Source organism: Pleurodeles waltl, chromosome 3_1 (assembly GCF_031143425.1).
Source record: "Pleurodeles waltl isolate 20211129_DDA chromosome 3_1, aPleWal1.hap1.20221129, whole genome shotgun sequence".
Lineage (NCBI taxonomy): Eukaryota > Metazoa > Chordata > Amphibia > Caudata > Salamandridae > Pleurodeles > Pleurodeles waltl.
In genome coordinates this window covers 1,680,109,238-1,680,131,787 of record NC_090440.1, presented here as the reverse complement: position 1 = coordinate 1,680,131,787, position 22,550 = coordinate 1,680,109,238, and the positions used below count along the sequence as shown (strand labels likewise).

The 22,550-nt window shown below is 46.0% G+C and overlaps 1 protein-coding gene across 3 annotated transcripts in view; it reads left to right on the top strand.

The window, feature by feature from the left end:
* The window catches only part of SESTD1 (SEC14 and spectrin domain containing 1), a 355,047-nt gene that overhangs the window by 31,180 nt on the left and 301,317 nt on the right, over window positions 1–22,550 (top strand). For all 3 annotated transcript variants that reach the window (XM_069225441.1, XM_069225439.1, XM_069225440.1), the window contains exons 3-4: window positions 12,830–12,938; window positions 15,061–15,151. In XM_069225441.1, coding sequence (XP_069081542.1) covers window positions 12,830–12,938; window positions 15,061–15,151 — 200 coding nt within the window. The remainder of the gene's footprint in view (window positions 1–12,829; window positions 12,939–15,060; window positions 15,152–22,550) is intronic.

Genomic DNA, 22,550 nt, shown 5'->3' with positions numbered 1-22,550 from the left:
CCTTAGTTTCCTCATCCAACACCCCACCCCTGAGAGCTTGGTAGTCCAAGCCTCAACTTCCCAACATGTAGCGTTCTGCTCCCCCGGACAGGGATTCCAAGAGGCTGGACCAACATGGGATGAAGATGTTTTCTTCCACCATCCTGTCATTGAGGTCGGTGAACACCTCATGCTTTTTGGGCCGTCTCTCGCACACCGGGATACGGCCCCAGGTCCCGGGAAAGACCTGGACCAGCCTCTCCCAAGCAGTGAAAGATAAGAGGGATGCAGCAAAGTTCACCACCTGGCTTTTCGGGGGATGGGCAGGCAAACGTTATGGACATGCCCTTGGACGGAACCAGCTTGTTTGGCGAGAAGGAAGACACTGCACTTGAGCGCTTTAAGGACTCTTGAGCTACGGCCAAGTCCTTGGGTCTCTCGGCAACCCCCGAAAGAAATCTGCCTTTCGTCCCTTATCTGGCCATGGAAGGGGCGTGCCACAGCTCCAGCCCTGTGCTAACCACATGTCCTGCTCAAGCTCCCCAAGCTATGCAAGCTCCTGGGCGTGGTGGCTTCAGACCTAGAGGGTCTGGGAGCTTGAAGTCGTCTGCCACCCAGCCCCTGCAGCTGCAGCCTCCCTCCCCTCCTAGTTTGATTCTGCATGACCATGCTTGTCCAGTTGGAAAGAGAATTCAGCATCATTTCCTCCACTGGCAGACCATTACATTGGCCCCATGGGTCTTGCAGATCATTCAGAAGGGCCTCCCCTTCTAATCCTTTCCCCCCCCTACATCGCCAACACACAAACAGCTGGTGGAGGGTCATATGACTTTGCTCTGAGAGGGAGTTACGTCTCTCTTGGCCAAGGGAACCATAGAAAGGGTTCCGTTGCCTGATGTAGGCAGTGGTTGTTATTCCTGCTACTTTCTGAGACCCAAAAAGAACAAAGGCATTTGCCTTATTCTAGACCTACAGACCGTCAATCTCTTTAAGAAGCTCACTTTGGCTCAGGTCTTGTCTATCCTAGATCAAGGAGACTTGTTGGTAGCGTTGGACTTGCAGGATGCGTATTTCCCCATCTTGCCTGCCCACAGGCATTACCTGCAGTTCAAGGAAGCCGCAAGCACCTTCTGCTCACTCTGCTCCCCTTTGGCCTTACCAGCACCCCTCGGGTGTTCACCAAGGTGATGGCAGTGGTCTCAGCTCATCTGCGCAGGTTAGGGGTTTCAGTCTTTCCCTGCCTTGACGACTGGCTGTTGAAAGGGAGCTGGCCCCAGGCTGCCATCTCCCACCTCCAACCTACGGAGAACCTCCTGCATTCGCTGGGGTCCACTATAAATGTGATGAAGTCGCACCTGTTTCCTTCTCAGATGCTCCCTTTCCTCAGAGCAGTTCTGGACACAGTGAACTTTCAGGCTTATCCTTCCAAGCAGTGAGTCTAGGATATTCAGGGTATGATACTGATGTTTCGCCTCTATCCTGGGTTTCGGTGAGACTAACTCTGATGCTGCTGGGCCTCATGGCCTCCTGCATCCTGCTGGTGAGAAAAACCAGATGGCATATGCAGGTTTTACAGTGGGACTTGAAGTTCCAGTGGGTGCATCATCCGGGGAATCTCTCTGACATGGTCAGGATTTCAGAGAGAACTGCAAAAGACCTGTTGTTGTGGCTTACGAACTCCAACTAGGTCAAAGGTAGTCTCCTCTCCTTTCCCCAACCAGATTTCCCTGTAGTGACAAATGCGTCACTTCTGAGATGGGACGGCCATCTGGGAGGGATGGAGAACAGAAGACTCTTGTCTCCGGCAGATTCAGGGATCCACATGAACTTGCTGGAGCTCTGTGTGATCCAGCTAGCATTGAAAGCATTTCTTTCCTCTGTCAAGGGGATGGTAGTGCAGGTGTTCTCGGACAACACCACTGCAATGTGGTACGGCAACAAGCAGGACGGTGTGGGGTCGTGAACCCTTTGTCAAGAGGCCCTGCATCTCTGGACATGGCTGGAACAGCAGGGTGGTTCAACACCTGGCAGGTTCTGTGAACGCCAGGGCCGACAAACTCAGCCGTCGATGCCTAGCAGAGCATGAGTGGCATCTCTATTCAGAGATGTCGCAAGGACTCTTTCAGCAGTGGGGAGAGGCTTGGTTAGATCTGTTCGCCTCCGAAGAGAACGTGCAATGTCAACGGTATTGCGCATTGGAGTTTCCAAGGCGGCAAGTGCTCGCCAACGCTTTTTGTTGTCATTGGAATTAAGGCCCCCTGTACACCTTTCCGCCCATACCATTTCTGCCTAGAATTCTCAAAAAGAGGGTGACTGAGCTGCAGACTTTGTCATCCAAACCTCTATATCTCACAGTGTTTCCTGATGAAGTGATGCTTTGGTCCCGTGCCTCTTTCCTTTTAAAGGTGGTGACCCCATTTAATTTGGTCATTCAGTCACCCTGTCCTCTTTCTTTGCTCCCCCTCATCCTTCTAAGGAAGAGGAGAAACCCCACCAACTGTTGTTCTACTTGACCGCACAAAAGAGTTCCGGGTTGACAGCCAACTTTTTGTGAGATATGTGGGTGCAAAGAAAGGTCAGGCGGTACAGAATCAAACCATTTCGCGCAGGGTCGTTCGTGGAGAACAATTTGCTAATCACTGGCCAAAAAGCAGCCTCTAGAGGTCTTGAGGACCCATTTCACCAGGGATAAAGCTGCAAACACAGCGTTGGCAAGCAGTGTTGTTCCTGGACATGTCAGGCAGCATCATGGGCATCACTGCACGTTTGCAAAACATTACTGCCTAGACTGTCAGGCCCGCAGAGATGGGCATGTCTGGCATTGGGTCCTGCAGGACTTCCTAGTGTTGTAAAATTTGTCTGCAGCCCACCGCCAGGATGGTATGGCCTGGGTATTTATTCAAAGGTAAGGAATCTGCAGCTGGAAGTCTCTATCAGATGGACAAGTTACTTACCTTCGGTAACGCATTATCTGGTAGAGTCTGTATCTAGCTGCAGATTCCTTACACTCACCCATGCTCCCCATTCTGCTGACCCATTTGCTAGGGTTAGGGTGATCCCTTTCAGGGCCCTAGTTTGGACAACAATTGTCAGTTCATTTCATGGCTCTGCACTCCTGGCGTGGAAAGTCGTGAAAAAACTAACTGATGTGTCCTCAAGCCTAGGTGGCGCCTATATAGGTGACCCTAATAGCACATCCCACATTGACGATGCCCCGCACAACCGATTGACTCCACCCAATGGCGCACGAATTGGTACTGGTCAAACAAAAGGTTCCAGATCCAGTACGGCGCCTGGGTAATTCAAAGGTAAGGAATTAAAGAATCTGCAGCTAGATATTTACCAGATAATGTTACTGAAGGTAAGTAACTTGCCCGGCTGGTACTAAAACAAAGCACAAATGAGTGCAGTCCAAAATAGCTGGGTAAGAGTAATGGGAAGGTATGAAATCTTGATATAATTGAAGGGTTCCGGGGCCTGAGCACATGCAGTAGACAAGTGGGATGAAATTAATTGATGATTATCTCGTATTTGTTCGGTTCTGCCTCTTTAGCTCCAGGTGGGCAGCCAGAGCTAAGGTAACCAAGTACCATCTCCTGGAACATCACTCTAGTTTATTTATCTTTTTTTGTAGCCTATTTAGCCACATTCCAGATTTGTTTGATGTGGGCTAACCAGTTATATGTGCTGTGATTGATATGTCAATCTAGCAAGGATGTGTAAAAAGCTTGCCTCATTCATTTTGGGAGAATCCTTGCACCCCATCAAATGAAGAGCTGGAAGTCTGCAATTAACAGCAGATCTCCATCTAGACTTTAAATTTGCAAACTATTGGTATTGTAACCCTAGTCAATTAAAAAGACAGGACTTATAATACCAAATTAAAAAGAAGTACCACATGATGAAAAGGGCATTTTTTTAAGTTGTGTTGGTGGGTGAAACCGGGGGCATGCAGTGACCATAACCTCCCTCCCTCCTAGTCCTCATCCAAGGCCTGCAGCTGTTGTCCAATGTGGAACCTGTCCCTCACAGACATCTTACACTGTACATAGTATCTGATAGAGACTTCTAGCTGCAGATTCTGTACCCTAGAATTATCCCAGGCGTCAGACTGGATCCAGACATTTTTCCTGAGCAGTACCACTGCGTGCTGGTAGGTGGCGTTGTTCAGCTTCACCTGGCATCGTCTGCATCATCTGCACAGAAAGTGACATGCGCGTGGCCTTTATAGGTGCCACCCCTGTGCGCTGATGTCAGTTCTTTTCTTTTGGCACAGATCCGGAAAGAGCTACCCACAATCATTTTTTGGTGGCTGTTTTTTCAACTTTTATCAAAGTGTTTTCTCTAGATGCTTCTCCTGGTGTGGCAGGGATGTCCACAAGGAAGGCTGGCTTCCAGCCCTGCCACACGTGTCCCCAACAAATGTCAGAGACAGACCTGTATCTTGTCTGCCCCTGGTGTCTAGAGTGCAGCCACAGCACCAAGACCTACATCAATTGCGACACCCTGCACACTAAGGCCTTGCGGGGAGCGATCCCGCTAGCTCCTTTTTGCTTGATATCCTACTCCGCAACGGTCTCTCAGTTGAGAGGAAGGTCTGGGGTGGGTAGCGGAGCCATCGATCTTCGTCGCAGTTAATGTTGTCTACCAGTAAATCTCACAAGAAAAAGGACAGTAGGAAGTCTAAAGAGTCTTTGACTTTGCCCCATCCATCAAAGTCATCCGACGAGATGAGAGAGCGTTTTCATTTGAGGTCTGGCTCCATGGTTGAGCCTGCATCTTGAACGTCTCTGTGCCTCCCAGAGTTGCTGGGATTCAGAGCGACCTTCGCCCAATTTATGGAGCCATGCACCTCTTATTTGGGTGACATGTCCCAGCTGGAGTGCCTTCGGGCCCGCTAGGTTTGAGAGGGACTCCTGCTGGTTCACCACCAGCAGATTCACCCCCTGGCATCAGCCAGGCCCCTTCAATCCATGGATGGATCTGGACCGGCTCTGGTCATACCACCTCGACCTTCCACAATGCCACTCCCTATGTCTGCTCCTGGCGCAGTCCCCATTCTCATCCCAAACTCTGACACAAAGCTGGAGGGGGATTGCCTGATGCCGAATAGAGTTTTTCCCTCCATATCAAAGCCTGAGCCCCATTCCTGTGGGCTAGGACTTGGATAAGATTGGGAGGGGTGGCTGGACCTTAAAAAATACCAGCCCCTAGTCCCAAACATGGACTGTGTGAGACGTTGGCAGACGTTAGTGGACTGGACCGCTTCCCAGATACTGACATAGCCTTTCCTACTGCTATGGAAGAGGGAGCCTCTGTTGCCATGGTCATCAGCAGGGCAGCCGAAGTCCTGGACATTAGCCTGCCCTCAGTGGCATTCAAGATAAAGATCTTGACAGAAGTGCTTCAGCCTGGAGTTTGCTCCCTCAAAACCACTTCTCACATTTAATAAAGCCCTTAAGGATTTCCTGCTCAGGGCCTGGTCAAAGCCCTGCACAGGAGCTCCTTTGAACAGAACAATTGCCTGCAACCATCATCCCGCTCCGGGGGACCCTGTTTGTTCACACAACACCCTACCATAGAGAGCTTGGTAGTCCAAAGCTCCACTTCCTTTGTAAATCCTGGTGCTTTCCTAACACACCAATGGATAGGGAATCTAAAAGGCTGGACACCTTAGGCAAGAAAGTGTTTGCTTTTTGCCGTCCTGGCACTGTGGTCCATGAACACTGTGTGCTTTTTGGACCGTTACCCCCATGCGCTTTGGGGATTTGGTTGTGCAGGTGCTGGCCATGGTCCCGGCAGAAGCGCAGACCATACTCTCCCGAACTGTGGCAGATGGGAGAGATTCATCTGAGTTCATGATCCATTGTGGGCTGGACACTACCAGCTCGCTATGGAGAGCAGTTTTTTTGTCATTTGTCTTGCAACACCGCAACTGGCTTATCCGGGGATTCCCAAGCTTTGCTTATGGACAATACCGTTTGACAGCTCCTGTCTCTTTGGAGACCAGACAGACTCAGCGCTGGAGCCCTTTAAGGATAGCAGAGCTACAGCCAGGTCCTGGGGCCCTTCCACAGCCCCCTGCCAACCCCAGTACACCTTTAGATCCTTTTGTGGCTGTTGAAGGCTGTTGGGGGCGAACTCGCCCCAGGCAGTCTCCCCCCTCCAGACTACTACAGACCTCCTGCACTCCCTGGGGTTCACTGTCAATGTGCTGAAGTCTCACCTGACTCTCTTTGATACTCTTCCTTTCATTGGAGCTGTTATGGACACAATGCAGTTTTGGACTTACTCTCTGGAACGGCAAGCCCAGGATATTCAGGCTATGATGCAGATGTTTCAACCTCTGTCCTGGGTTTTGGTGATTCTGACTCATGGCCACCTGCATCCTGCTGGTGACACCTGCCCACTACCATATGCTGGCTCTGCAGTGGGACCTGAAGTTCCAGTGGGCACAGCATCAAGGGACTCTCTCCCACATAGTCCATATCTTGGAGGGAACTGTGAAAGATCTGTAGTGGTTGTGAACGAACTACTATTGGGTCGGGAGCAGACCCCTCTCCCAGCCAGATCTGACAGTACTGGCGGATACATCACTCCTGGGATGGGGTGTCCGTCTGGGTGAGGCAGAGATCAGAGACCTCTGGTCTCCCGCGTAATCCACAACCTACTGGAGTGCCAGGTGATCCAGCTGGTATTTAAAGCCTTTCTACCCTCCATCAAGGAAAGGTAGTGCAGGTGTTCACGGACAACACCACTGCCATGTGTTACTGCAACAAACTGTCTGGGATGGGGTTGTGAACCCTTTGTCAAGATGTGCTGCACCTCTAGACATGGCTGGATTGCCAGGGCATATCCCCGGTGGTTCAACACCTGTCTGGATCTCTGAGCATCAGGATAGATGAACTCAGCAGAAGATGCCTAGTGAATCACAAATTACATGTCCGTCTAGAGGTGGTACAAGTTTAGCAGTGGGGAAAACCTTAGTTAGGTCTGTTTTCCACTGCTGAGAACGTGCAATGTCAGCAGTTATGCATGCTAGACTTTCCAAGGCAGCTCTCGCTCGGACGTTTTTCATCTCCAGTGAATCTCAGGTGTCCTGTATGCCTTTCTGCCCATACCCCTCCTGCCAGGCGTGCTCAGGAAGATCAGGAACAACCAAGCTCAAGGCATCTTTGTGACTCCCAACAGGGCTCAGAGAGTTTGGTAGCCTGAGCTGTTGGGCCTGGCCATCAGTACTCCAATTAGGCTGCCACTTTGGGAGAATCTTCTGGCACACCATCAGGGAGGTTTTTCCACCCAAGCCTGGCAATGCTCCACCTTCATGCGGGGAGATTGAGTGGCTGCAACTGACAGCTTTTGATCTCCCGCCTTAAGTCGCCAGTGTTTTCTTGTCAGACAGGCGTGCCTCCATCAAGACGGTATACGCCTGCCGTTGGGGAAAGTTTGTGGGATGGTGTGCAGAAAAACAGGTTTCTAGGTGCCCTTTCTCAGGACTTCTCTTTATTCTTTCTCTTTCCCAGCGGGACTCTGCTTTGTGCACCTTAAAGAGCTATTATTCTGCCATCCCAGACTTTCTGCTGTGGCTAGATCAGTCAATCCCCTCTTGTATATAGGTTTTTGAAAGGTCTTCAAAAAACATGTTCACACTTCCACGCTTTATCATGCCTCAGTGGGACCTCAATCTAGTACTCACCTTTCTGATGTGTGCTCCTTTTGATCCACTGCACAACTGTCCTCTTGTGCTCCTTACCATCAAGATGGCCTTACTAGTAGCAATAACATCTGCCCAGAGGGTCATTGAGCTCCAGGCTTTGTCTTCTAAGCCTCTATACCCAAACATCTTTCCAGACCAGCTGATTCTTTGCACTAGAGCTTCCTTCCTGCCAAAAGTGGTCACTCACTTTCATGTAGGCCAGTCCATCACCCTGCCTCACTTCAAGGCAGAGGAGCCACTGTACCCAAAAAGAGCATTGTCTTTCTACCTTGACCATATGAAAGAGTTCTGGGTGGACAACCAATTCTTTGAAGGGTATGTTGGAGCGAAGAAGGAGAAGGCCGTGCAAAAATGGACAATCTCCAGCTGGATTGTGAGCTGCATTAAAATTTACTCACACTGGCCAAGAAAAAGACCTTGAGGGTTTGCATGCCCATTCCACCAGAGCTAAGGCTGTGACCACTGCATTAGCTTGTTGAGCTCTGGTCCTGGATGTCTGCGAGGCAGCAACGTGGGCTTCTCTCTATTCGTTCACCAAGCACTACTGCCTGGACAGTCCGGTCCGTCGGGAGGGGCACTTTGCTTGTTCAGTCCTGCAGGACTTTTGGTGTGAAATGGTTTCACAGACCCACTTCCAGGGAAGTATTGCTTGGGTATCTACTCTAAGGTAGAAAATCTGCAACTAGAAGTCTCAATCAACTGAACAAGTTACTTACCTTCAGTAATGACTTATCTGGTAGCAACTCAGTCTAGCTGCAGATTCCTTACTGAACACAACACGGGTCAGGGTTCTTCGTGGCTTTTTGCCCCTGGCATGGGAAGTTGCAAAAAAACCTGATGTTAGCACACTGGGTTGGCACCTATAAAGGCACTGTGCACGCCACTTCCCATATGGACGATGCATGCAGAGCTGAACGATGCCACCTACTGGCGTGCAGGAGTACTGCTCATGAAAAATATCTGGATCCAGTCTGATGCCTGGGGATAATTTTAAGGTATGGAATCTGCGGCTGGGTACAGTCTCGATCAGTAACCGAAGATAAGTAACTTCTTCTCTACGAATTGACGAGGGTAGTCAGTAAACTTTTAATGCTTTCAAAGCCCATACCTTATCTTTCGAAACATAAAAAAAGCAGGAAATTATCATTTTCCGCCCTCTGTCCCTTAAAATTTAAAGGAATCACAATCTTCATATTGCGAGTACAACTTGCTATGTCACTTTAGTACACTGTGTTAGTTTTTTCTGCCTCACAAACCTTGCCACTTTACCCAAAGCTGCCTTTGAAAAGTAAAAAACACTTTTTATGCCAGGTTTCTTCAGTCATTTTTTAGGTCGTGGCTAGAAAGCGCACGCACTCTCTCTTCAAGACTATGGTAATCTTAAAGTGGGCTTAGAGCCCGCCTTTTGCTTACGATTTATTATCTTGTGTGGGACTCGTCTTTAAGGCCTCGATATTGGTCATTGCAGGTCTAGCATCATTTCCATTCATGTCTATGAAGCAGTGGACAAGCACTGGTTGCTTGTACTTAATTAGTGCCTGTCTGCTGATCCCAATGTGATTGAGGTACTTCTTTTTAACTTCTAGGGCCCTGCAAAAGAAGGTGTATGACTGGCAAAAACATGTCCAGCAGGACAAACAAAATTGCAAAGTTTTATTTTTTATAGTTAACTAATTTTTTTTATTTTGCCAAGACTTCTTTTCTCACTTGGCACTCATGTTTTGTTTTTGCTTGTGGGCACTGTTCTCATAGATTGACGATTATCTTGTTCTAAATATTGCAAAGCGACAATATTTCTTATGTGTAATTTACAAAATTATGCTTTAACACATAATCCTGCAGTACACCCCGATCCACCTGCTCTAATCCCCCCCACTCCAATCAACGTGAGTCCACCCCACCTACACCAATCCCCCCACTCAGTCCAGCCCACCCCACTCAATCCAATCCACCTCAGAGCAATCCATTCTACTCCAGACCAATCCAATCCACCCCACTCCAATCCAAAGCACTCACCCTAGTCCACTCCAATTCACCATACTCCAGCCCTCCCAACCCACCCACTCCATTCTGCCCCATACCAATCTAAGATAATCTGTCCCACTCCAATCTGCCCAGCTCCAATCCAAAATAACCTGCCCCATGCCTATCCCAAACCTTATGCTCTACTCGAATCCAAAACAACCTGCCCCACTCCAATACATTCTGCCCCACTCCAGCCTGCTCCACGCCTTTCCAAAGCAGTCTGGCCCACTACAAACTAAAACTATTTACCCTGCTCCAATTCAAAGCAATTTGCCCCTCTCAAAAACAATCTGCTCCATTCCATTTCACAAAATCTGCCCCACTCCAGTCTGCCCCCTCTGATCTGCCCCCCTACAGTCTCCTCCCTCCAATCCAAAACAATGTACTCCACTCGCAATCTGTACTACTACAATCCAAACCACTCCATTAAAAAGAATCTGCACCAATCTAATCCAAAAAAGTCTGCCCATTTCAATCCAAAACTATTTGCCCCTCTCAAAAACAATCTGCTCCATTCCAAATAAAATAATCTGCCTCACTTTAATCTTCCCCACCCCAATCCAAAACAATCTGCCTCACTCCAATCTGTTTTATTCCATTCTAAAACAACCTTCCCCACTCCAATTCATTACAACATGCCCCACTCAAATAAAAACAGTCTGCACCAATCCAGTTCAAAACAATCCACCCTACTCCAATCTGCCCCACTCCAGTCCAAAACAATCTGCCAAACTCCAGTCCCAAACAATCAGCCCCACTCAGCCCACTCCAGTCAGCCTCACTCCAATCTAGAACAATCTGCCCACTCCAATTTGCCCCACTTGAGTCCAAAACAATCTGCCCCACTTCAGTCTGCCCCACTCCAACCTGCCCCACTCCAATTAAAAAAAAATTTGGCACTACTCCAGTCAACTACATGCATTTCCAAAGCAATCTGCCCCACTACAATCTAAAGCTATCTACCCCACCCCAATTCAAAACAATCTGCCCCTCTGAAAAACAATCTGTGCCATTCTAGTTAAAAAAAAATCTGCCTCCTCTAATCTGACCCCCTCCAGTCTGCCCCCTCCAATTCATAACAATCTGCACTACTCCAATCCAGAACGATCTGCAGCACTCTAATCCAAAAAGTCTGCCCCATTCCAATCCAAAACAATCTGCCCCTCTCAAAAACACTCTGCTCCATTCCAAATCAAAAAATCTGCCCCACTCCAATCCAAAACAATCTGCCTCACTCCGGTTTGCCCACTGCAGTGTCTCACTCCAATCCAAATCAATCCTCCCCACTCCAATCCAAATCAATCCTCCCCACTCCAATCCATAACAACCTGCCCCATTCCAATAAAAACAATCTGCCCCACTCCAATCTAAAGCACCCTGCCCAACGTCAATTCAAAACAATTTGCCCTACTCCAATTTGCCCTACTCCAATCCAAAACAATCTTCCCCACTCTGCCTCACTCCAATCCAGAACAATCTGCCCTAGTTAGGTCCAAAACAATCTGCCCTAATTCAGTCTACCCCACTCCACCTCACTACATCCCAGTTCATCCCAATTCACCCCATTCCAATTCACCACAGTGCGCCCTACCCCTCTAATAGTCCACTCCCACACCAATCCAATCTACCCTAATCCAAAACAATCCACCTCAATCAACCCCACCAGTCCAATCCTGCCCACTCCAACCCTCTCCAGTCCACCCAATTCCAATCTAACCCACCCAATTTCAGTCCAATCCATCGCACTCCAGTCCAATGCAAACCATCCACTCCACCCCATTTCCATCTACCCCACTCCAAACCACTGCAATCACATTAAACCCTCTCCAGTCTTATCCACCCCACACCAATATAGTTCCCTCCACTCAAATCCACCTCACTTGAGTCCACACCACTCCAAAAAGTCTATCCTACTCCAGACCAATTACCCAACTCTAGTCCAATCCATCCCACCCCAGTCCAATCCACCCCACTCCACTTCATTCTAATTCACCACAATCCTCCACACTCAAACCCAGTCCAGCCCACTCCAATCGAATCCACCCCACACAAGTCCACCTCACTCCAGTCCACCCTACTAGAGTCCACCCCAGCTCACTCCAGTCCCATCCAATCCACCCAATCCAATCTACCCAGTTCAGTCCAACCCACCCCAATCCAATCCACATCACTCCACCCCACTCCAGTCCGCCCCTCCTCAGTCCACCCACCCCATTTCAATCCACCCACTCCAATCCACCCCATGCCACTCCAATCCACCCAAGTGCCCCCAGTCTACTCCGCTCCAATCCAATCTACTCCAATCCACTCTACCCCAGATCAGTCCACTCACTCCAGTCCACCCCATCCAAATAAAATCCACACCAATCCAATCCACAGCATTCTAGTTTAGTCTACCCCTCTCCAATCCAATAATCCAGTCCAATCCACTCCAATCCAATCCAGTAAATCTAATACACCAAACTCCAGTTCAGTCTAATTCACCTCATTCCACCCAACTTCAATTCATCCCACTCCAAACCACCCCACTCAACCCCAATCCAATCCACCCACCCCAGTCCAATCACTCAGTTGAATCCACACACCCCAATCTAATTTAATCCACCCCTCTCCAATCCACATCAATACAGTCTGTCTCACCCCATTTCAATCCACCCCAGTCCACCATAGTCTACCCCCACAACAACCACACTGGTGTACAACATGGCAAAAACACATTGCCTAGGCAATAATTCTTGTATAGGCGCAATTTATTGACTTTGTTTTACTGGTGATAAATCATGAAGACACAGTAAGACTGTAACTTACATTGTCGTATAATGAGATCTTTCAAAAGCTGTCTAGTTTCTGTTTTTTATGATTTACAGTATCTGCAACTTTTCACTGGTACAATAATACTTTCATGAACAGTGTAAAACTGCTTATATCTTTGTACCAAGATTTGATTAAAAATTAGGAAAACTCTCAGATGAGCCATATATTTTCCTTTTTCCTTTTGTGAAGCACTCCCAAGTTTGTTGCACGGTCATATTGCATGTGTGTAAAAAACGGATATTTTTGAAGAAGTCATAAATGTTGAAACCATTTATGAAGTTGCTTTTTTTGCAGGAGGAAAAGACCGGCGAAGTGGCCTCATCCTGACCATTCCCCTGTGTTTAGAGCAGACAAGTATGGACGAGTTGAGTGTCACTCTAGACTACCTTCTTGGAATTCCAAGGTGATCTACTGTATTATTTTGTTTCTCCACTTATGTTTTGCCACTGTATATTTTTCTAATCTTAGCGCCGTGCCATACTTTTTAAAACTTCACAAAAACCTTGCATTTCCTAACAATAAAGAGCTTCTTTTGCTAGTTTCATACTCTCTTTGATCTCTTTATGTCACTGCATCCTAGTAAGAAACACATTACAACTGCATATTTCAGGGTTTTGAGGCTTTAAAGGTTTTGTTTGTTTTTTTGCCTATTGCCTGTAAAATATAGCAGTTAAGATTAGATTTTTGTTTCTGTCCTTATTTAGACCAAGGTTACCCATTGTAGCTTCTGGAGGGCCAGCTTCAGGCCAGATTTTGAGGATAACTATTGACTGACTAAGTAAATCAGTTCCATTGATGTTCATTATATGTGACTGTATTTTATTTGGATATCCCGAAACTCTGGTATCGACCCCCCTCGCTAGACCTACCTTGCACACCCCTAATTTACCCATGTGTTCACGCATGTATCCTAGTGAAAACTGGATAAACTGGTGGGCCATATGTTTTTGTATTGCTTCTTAATTTGTATGTTTTCTGTTAGTGTCTGATTGTGTTTTTTTTAGCCATAGAATGTGCCATTGGATATCAAATATCATCAGATGAGACCAATAGTTCAGGTACAGCTTGGAGAGGATCACTATTCCACTGCAGTACCAAAACACCCATTGATTCAGTCAACATGTTTCAACTTAATACCAGAAAGGTTCTATAAAGTATTGTCAGTACTTCATTGTTCATTAGGCAAATCCGTGGCCTGTCCACTGGAGCCTCTACTTTGTACTAAAGTGGCCATGGTGACTGCAAGCGGCTATACTCACTTATTTAATACTGAGAGGCAACCTCCAAATTCAGTTATGGAACTATGTTTAAAAATTGCCGGGTTGAGCTAAAGCTGACAGTCTTTTAGCAGATGTGCAGTCCACCACTCCAGGCTTGAGAGTTTGAAACCAAGCAACAGGCATTTAATAACTGAAGGTACTTGCACCCCTTTTTATCTATTTATACATCACTTCACTACACACAGAATGTTCTTCGGTGGGATAAGACTTCTGTTTTTGATTCACATTTCACCTTTCACAACTGAAGAAGGGTCTGTATCTGTATTTTGTTTAAATATGGTTCCATATTTACTTTTTACCCTTTTCCTCTGGAACACTCAATTTTCTTTCTTGTTGTACCACCTATGTGGGTTACTTTTTCACACTTGACTCTCACACTGCATGCTTACTTTTTTGAGATGTCATGTTCCCATCCACTTCAGACACTTGGGAAAGAGGTCATCAAAAGTGCTGGTTGAAGCTTTAACTTAAAATGCCTTGACATGACTATCTTTGTGGTCATCTTCCTATGTATAGTCATACTTTATGTCAGCAGAGGCTGATAGAGGTCCTGCACAGATCTGTAGTGTCTGCAAGCATTCTGAGGTTTTTGTTGGACTGAAAAATCTAATATTAGCTTGACTTCAGATTTCATGACCACAATTCAATTGGTAATATCTTGTATGAGCAAGATTATCGAATGATCACTGTGGATGCTTTCTCTGTGTATATCTATAGCGCTTCAATTTGGCATACATGTGCATACTTGTTGTCCACTCATTTTTTAAAAACATTCTATTATGCAGATGTACATGTTTTGAATTCTGCCTCAAAAGCAAGGCCTTCATGTTTGAGCTCAAATATTACTATCCGAGAAGAGGAACAATTATGAGCATCATTTGCTCTTGCCTTTAAAAATCACTATACAATATCCCAGCGCAACCAATGTCATGCTAGAAGCAAAACTGAGAAAATTGTCTTCTGGACAACATTTATAGAAAACGTTTTTAATCATTTGTAAAGGTACAGGAGAAGATGCAAGCGCTGGTCACCTGTAGCTCTTCCTTCCTTCTTTTTTCTGTCACTCACATTTCCCCCATTTCATTCTGTATCTCGCTTCTCTTCAATCTCTATCTCATTCTCCCCCTATCGATCCCTCTACCTCTCTCACTCTCTCCATTCTTACCCTCCTTTTGTCACCCTACCCTTTCCTCTCTAGCATTAGCTGTTTCTTTCTCTAACTCTCTAACCAATTTTATCTTTTAGTGATAAATGTAAAGCCAGAGGATTCACTGTGATAGTGGATGGAAGGAAGTCCCAGTGGAATGTGGTGAAGACCGTTGTCTTAATGTTACAGGTAGAGTACATGCATTTTATTAACTCTTTGGTGGTAGAATCTGTTGAGTAATGTGACCATGACAGCACAGTCTAAAGATGTTAGATGTATATAGCCTGTTTAAACTGTACAGTAGTACAACTGGAAATTGCACAGCTCAAAACTTAGGGTGGGCAGATTCTTGTAGAATCTGTCAGTCTATGGTTTGGAAAGAAGCTGAAATGATTATATTGCAGTGTGATGCTAAATGGAGACATGATCCTGTTTCCTTTTTAGTAATGAGCTCATGCTTTATTGCCTTAAATATCAACAATGTAGCTTTATATTTGTGTAGCAATGAATTGGGTCAATTTTCGTGCTTTTGAACTTAAGGAAAAAAAGATACACATGCATAAGTTCATACGAACCTTAAACACAGACAAGTATTTGTCCTCTAATGCAGAGAACATTCCAGAGCTAACTCAGATTTGGTTAGAGGTGCATCTTCAGCAAAGGAAAAGCCAAGGACGGCTACTGCTCACAGTATAAGCACTGTCTGAGGCTACCTTCAACCCTCTTCTGAAAGTGAAAGGAAAGAAGAAATACACCAGTGCCCATCGCTCCTATTCTTGGTTGGCAACTTTATGTGATTTCATAGAAAAACAATTTAATGGAATACCATTACTGAGAACCCATTTCATCTAAACTGTTTGATGGAGATTTACGGGATGAGTGGCGTTTACCATTTCGTAGAAACCAATTCATGTAGAGGCTTTTTTTAATAGGCTTTTGCATGCTTAAAGTGTGAATGCAGTGGTTTCGGGTCTTACATTATTATTGGAGGTATTTAATTTAGTGCTTTACTTCCAGGGATGTTACTTTGTATTTGTATCTTTTACATTGTCAAATTACTTTGGATGCTTTTAATAAGCTGACCTCTCACCGCCATCGATCTTTGACCCCATCACAACCCCTGCAAACCGTGGCAAAACTACACCCATCCCAGACCCTTAAATCCCACCCTTCCCTGACATTAAAAGCTCTTTCAACCCCTAAAATCCACCCTCCCTCAACCCAAATAATTCCACATCCTGCTCAAACTATCCCATCCCCAACCCCTAAAACTCCACTCCTTCCTGAGCCCTAAAAATACTTCAACACCCCTATACACAGCCCATTGCTGACAGCTAATAACCCCAACCACCCTTAAACACCATCCATCCCAGACACCTTAAAACCCATCATCACCCCCCTAAACTCTACCCTTCCCTGATTCCTAAAAACCTTTTCTTCTTCTAAATTCGACCCATCTCTGAACCCTCGAAACGTAACACAACCTACCCTCCACCTAGTCCTCAACCCCAAAACCCTTTACCTCCCCTAAACTCTACAAATCACCCAACCTTAAAAACCCCTCACACCCCTGCATTCCCCTAATTCCCTGAAGCCTAAAACACCTCCCAATCCCTAAATTCCACTCATCTATAATCCCTAAAACCTCTCACCACCCTAAACTCCACCCATTACTGAGCCCTGAAGTTCACTTTCTGCACCAGATCACGCCCACCACTCACTCCTAAAAACCCTCATCACTCCTAAACATCACTCATCCCTGAATCCAAAAACCCTCACTACCCTAAAACTCCACCCATTTTTAATATAATTTTAGATTTTCACTCAAAAGTATCTTTCCTTCAAAATCTTTCCTTTAGTTTTTTATTTTGTTTGTTTGTATTTCTTTAAAATTGTCTTTCTTTAAAATTTGGTTTTCTATGATTTGATTTCCTCCAGTGTGGTTTCTTAGTTTTCATTTTTCTATTAATTCACACACATTGGTGACTTCAAGATACTGACGACTAGCATCTGAGGCTATGGGCATCAACAGTGGAGATTAGGAAATATGTTGCAATAAAACTTTCAGCCTCATGAAGTTTGCATTTGAGACAGATGGGGATACAACGTTGAGAACCAACGACTGTATTTAAGACCCATAAATTAAAACACCTCACAAGAGCAAGACAGTACATTTCATTACTTGCCCAAAAGCCCACACATGGCCATGCCACCACTACAGCTCCCTTTAGAGGGGATAACTTTTCAGGTCATACTTCAGACACCTGAAATGGAGACACGCCCACCTGTTGCAAGATAGCAGAATTCCAAGTGATAAACCACTTCTGATTCACCTCTCATAAAATAGACGTCCACCTCTCCTGTCAAATCACTGAGAAGAAATAGCCAGAATTATGGTCTTATAGTAGGCACTACTAAATTTAACATCTGCCGTAAAGTGACTAAATGTCTTGTTGATTTTAAAATCTTTAAAACACATAGACCCAGCCAAGCCTTTGGTTCCATTAGTCCCTTCATTTATTGGAACAATGTGAAAATTTCCAGCACTGGTATCAACCGATTTGTTCCACTCTGAAATGAATTTAAATCACCTTAGCGAGACATAGCCTTTTTGAAAGCTGACCACACAGCAGATTTTATGATGGATTTTATGGCAAACGCAAGTTATCCTGATTGGACAAGCAATTGCAGATTGCTATTAACATGTTAAATCAAGCACTGCCTTAAAGGCTTGATGCTTAGGCTGGGTCTTTAAGGCTGTTCTTAGTGTAAGTCACTCAGAAGGTTTGAAGAGAATATCCTCAAAGAGAAAAGACTGACTTACCTAGAATTCACAAATTAATGCATGCAGTTTACAAATCGGGTAATTAATGCATCAGATTCTGCAGCTATTCCAATGGGATATCCATGCAATAATCAACATAAATGACTCTTATAGGCTTGAAGCCAAATGCTAAACATTAATTAAATAATATGCCTTCCTTTCTGGTAAATGAGAACCTTTTACAGAAATATTATTGCAACTCATGCTAAGAAAGGAGCAAGTAAAATAACTGCACATAAAGAAATCTATCTACTACCATATTTCTTTGTGTGGATAAAGGGACCCAATAATTTGTTCATACTTATCATAGACCTCAAAACACCCAACAAGTGTAGGGAAGTAAATGCAGTTTACTGGCAGTCCATCAGACCTTTTCACAATTACATGGGGAGATTATCACACATACAGTTAGGATTCATATGTCCACATTTCACTTGCTATGTCCTGTTGTTTGTTGAGGAAGTTGACTGTCTCTGAATCAGCTCATTTCTGTAAATGATATATTAGATTTTAGTTGCTCTTATGTGCTGTATGTATGTCTGAAAGCCACAGGAAATGTGTAACTATTGCAATATTGGGGGAATTATCCAAGTTTGTGACTGCAGCATTTTCTGCATAGTTATGGATTTGCAGCAGTTCCCACTTAATCCATCATCTGCTGCATAATCTGTAGATTTTAACCAAAAAAGTTTGTCCAGCTCATACAGATCAAAGGTTTCTTAAATAAAAAAAAAGGTGACACTGGTTGCTGCACAGTTGAAGGCCATTTGCAAAGTTTGACTGGCCCCCTTTCTGCTGCTAACTGCTATATTTGGGCTTTAAACGGGTACTAATGTTGTGAAACTTTGCACAGATAGTCCTAATGTCTGTAAACATGACAACATAAGGAATTCATGCTATCACAGAATGCACCGTATTATGCTACATAACTTGCCTTGTGTTGCAACATAATTTAGAGTATCCTGTCACATAATTTGGTCCTCCCTTGTCACATAATTTCAGGGGCCCTGGTTATCGGATAAAGTTTTGAAATGCCAAGCACATTAGTTTTCTGGAAGCAAATTCATTTTCTATATTTATTGAAACTATGTTTTTTTGGAAACCTATTCATATCAATCAGTTAAAATATCCAATCTCACTTGCATGTTCTATCCTACTACATATTTTCTTTCCATCCTCCGAGGAATTTTGACTTCTTTTTTCCTAATAATTCTTCCTGAATCTTGGATGTTCATTAAGTAAAATAGTTAACAAGTGAATTTCGATGGCAGGTTGCTTTTCCTTCTCCTCATTGGCTAACTCGAAAGTCTGAATCGTATCCCTCAGTTTGAGAACACTAAAGCCCTGAGGGCATCCAGTTAGGTTGGTCTCACAAGCATCCTACAGGAGATCAGCCAGGGGAAGTATCTCAGTTCCCGTTGACAGCTTAGGCTTTGTATTTAAGGCAATGGAGGTTATCCCCTAGCCCATATTGATGTGGGCTGGGACATGGCCCTGACCTTCTTGGTTTGTTTCAGAGCATTGCTGATTTGGACTCCTTGTGAGGTACTACATTTTCACTTTGAAGATTGGAAGTTGTTTTACTCTTCAACTGACTGCTACAATGCCCACATATAAAAACTAGATTCTGCGCACAAGTCCAGAGAGGTTGCTTATTTAGTAGTGGGTAGAATATGTAAAAAAGTGGGAGCCTGTTTCAAAAAAGGATAATTAAAAAGATTAAATGTGGTTTAGCAATTTTGTCCTTTCTAACTTCCTTTCCACCTCTTCCTTAATTTTCTGTTTTTACATTCATTAAGATCTTTAAAGACTATACAATAGAGGCTAAATTATGCTGGGCAGCCTGTATTTTAGGTTTAAGGCTGTGATATGTAGTGGCAAACAAATTCAAACTTCATCACTTATGGACAGGTTTATTATAAAGACAGCACCAGAGTACAATCTATGGTTGGTGTTAGATTTGAAATTTTGATAGCCTACTTAAAGTAAGCAATTTAAGTATTAATACTCAAGTAGTCTTAATAATGCTTGCAAGTGGTCTAATCCATGAGGAATAGTAGTTTCACTTTGTGTTGGCTATAAATAATAATACTTTAATTTTGGCGCTTCAGGCAACATGATCTTAGATCGCACAGTATAGTTTACTCCAGCTGCTTGACGTTTATATACAGCCCAGCAGAACAACTTACCACTGAAAAGTAATGCAATGTATATGCCACTTATCTTGCAACAGAAATCATTTTTTAATATCACAGGTCTAGAGGCTGTGTGTACTCACTGAGATTCAGACATGTGAACTTCAGATTGAAGCTGCAACTCTGCAGTGAATGAGTATGCCGACCTATGTTACTTATCTATGCATCTGAAACAATTTAACACACTGATTTTACAAGTGATGAGTATGTTACATCAATGAAATGATCTCCTTTTTGTTAGTATTGAAGTAAACTTCTTTATATCAAATCAAATCATTAACATTTATAAAGTGCGCTACTCACCCGTGCGGTCTCAAGGCGCTAGGGGGAAGGGGGGTTACTGCTGCTCGAAAAGCCAGGTCTTGAGGAGTCTCCGGAATGCGGAGTGGTCCTGGGTGGTCCTGAGGCTGGTGGGGAGGGTGTTCCAGGTCTTGACTGCCAGGTAGGAGAAGGACCTCCCACCCGCCGTGGAGCGGCGGATGCGAGGGACGGCAGCGAGCGCGAGGCCGGTGGAACGGAGGAGACGGGTGGGGGCGTAGAAGCTGAGGCGACGGTTGAGGTATTCAGGTCACTTGTCGTGGAGGGCTTTGTGTGCATGGGTGAGAAGTCGGAAGGTGATCCTTTTGCTGACTGGGAGCCAATGCAGGTGTCTCAGGTGTGCGGAGATGTGGCTGTTGCGGGGTACGTCGAGGATGAGGCGGGGGGAGGCGTTTTGAATACGTTGCAGACGTTTTTGGAGTTTAGCGGTGGTCCCAGCGTAGAGGGTGTTGCTGTAGTCCAGGCGGCTGGTGACTAGGGCGTGGGTCAGGGTTTTTCTGGTGTCAGTGGGGATCCAGCGGAAGATCTTGCGGAGCATGTGGAGGGTGAGGAGCAGGAGGAGGACACGCATTGACTTGCTTGGTCATGGTGAGAAGAGGGTCCAAGATGAAGATGAAGCTGAAGTTGCGGCGGTGGTCTGAGGGGGTCGGTGTGGTGCCAAGGGCCGTGGGCCACCAGGAGTCGTCCCATGCGGTCGGGGTGTTGCTGAGGATGAGGACTTCCGTTTTGTCAGAGTTCAGTTTTAGACGGCTGAGCCTCATCCAATCTGCGACATCCTTCATGCCATCTTGTAGGTTGGTCTTAGCGCTGGCGGGGTCCTTGGTGAGGGAAAGTATAAGTTGAGTGTCGTTGGCGTAGGAGGTGATGATGATGTTGTGCTTGCGAACGATGTCGGCGAGGGGGCTCATGTAGACATTGAAGAGTGTTGGGATGAGCGAGGAGCCTTGAGGTACGCCGCAGATGATCTCGGTGGGGTCTGAGCGAAAAGGTGGGAGGTAGACTCTTTGAGAGCGGTTGGAGAGGAAGGAGGCGATCCAGTCCAGGGCCTGGCCTTGGATCCCGGTGGAGCGGAGGCGGGTTATTAGGGTGCGGTGACAGACGGTGTCGAAGGCAGCCGAGAGGTCGAGGAGGATGAGGGCGACTGTTTCACCGTTGTCCATCAGGGTTCTGATGTCATCTGTGACTGAGATGAGGGTGGTTTCAGTGCTGTGGTTGGTTCGGAATCCGGATTGTGAAGGGTCGAGAAGGTTGTTGTCTTCCAGGAAGTTGGTAAGCTGTTTGTTGACGGTCTTCTCTATTACCTTGGCAGGGAAGTGGAGGAGCGAGATGGGGCGGAAGTTTTTCAGGTCGCTTGGGGCAGCCGTAGGTTTCTTTAGTAGAACGTTGACTTCGGCGTGTTTCCAGCTTTCGGGGAAGGTAGCAGAAGATAATGAGGAGTTGATGATGGTCTGGAGGTGCGGGGCGATGATGTCGTCGGCTTTATTGAAGATGAAGTGAGGGCACGGGTCCGAGGGGGCACCGGAGTGGATAGAGTTCATGGTGGTTTTGGTTTCTTCAGTGTTGATGTGGGTCCAGGCGTTGAGGGTGATGGCCGGGGGTGTGGGTTCGGTGATGCTTGGTTGGGTCTGGTGTCCGAAGCTGTCGTGGAGGTTGGTGATCTTGCGATGGAAGAAGGTGGCGAGGGAGTTGCACAGGTCTTGTGAGGGCGTGATGGCGTTGGGGTTGGAGAACTCTTTAACGATGCTGAAGAGTTCTCTGCTGTTGTGGCTGTTTTTGTCCAGTCTGTCGGTGAAGAAATTCCTTTTGGCTGCGCGGATCAGGTGGTGGTGTTCGCGGGTTGCGTTTTTGAGGGCGGTCATGTTGTCAGCGGTGTGGTCCTTGCGCCAGGCTTTCTCGAGGGCGCGACAGGTTTTCTTCGATTCCTTAAGGGTGTCAGAGAACCAGAGGGGTTTTTTGGTGATAGCCAGTCGATGCGTGCGTCTGAGGGGAGCAAGGTTGTCTGCGCAGTTGGAGATCCAGTTCGTGAGGCTGAGGGCTGCGTCGTTGGGGTCGGTGGTGAGGGTAGGTTGGTTGACGGTGAGCGCGGAGAAGAGCTGTTCTTCAGGGATTTTGTTCCACTGTCGACGAGGGATGGGTTGAGTGCGGAGGTGGCGGGTCTCGCGTCGGAATGTGAAGTGGACACAGCTGTGGTCGGTCCAGTGTAGAGCGGAGGCGTGGCTGAAGGAGACGTGTTTGCTGGCGGAGAAGATGG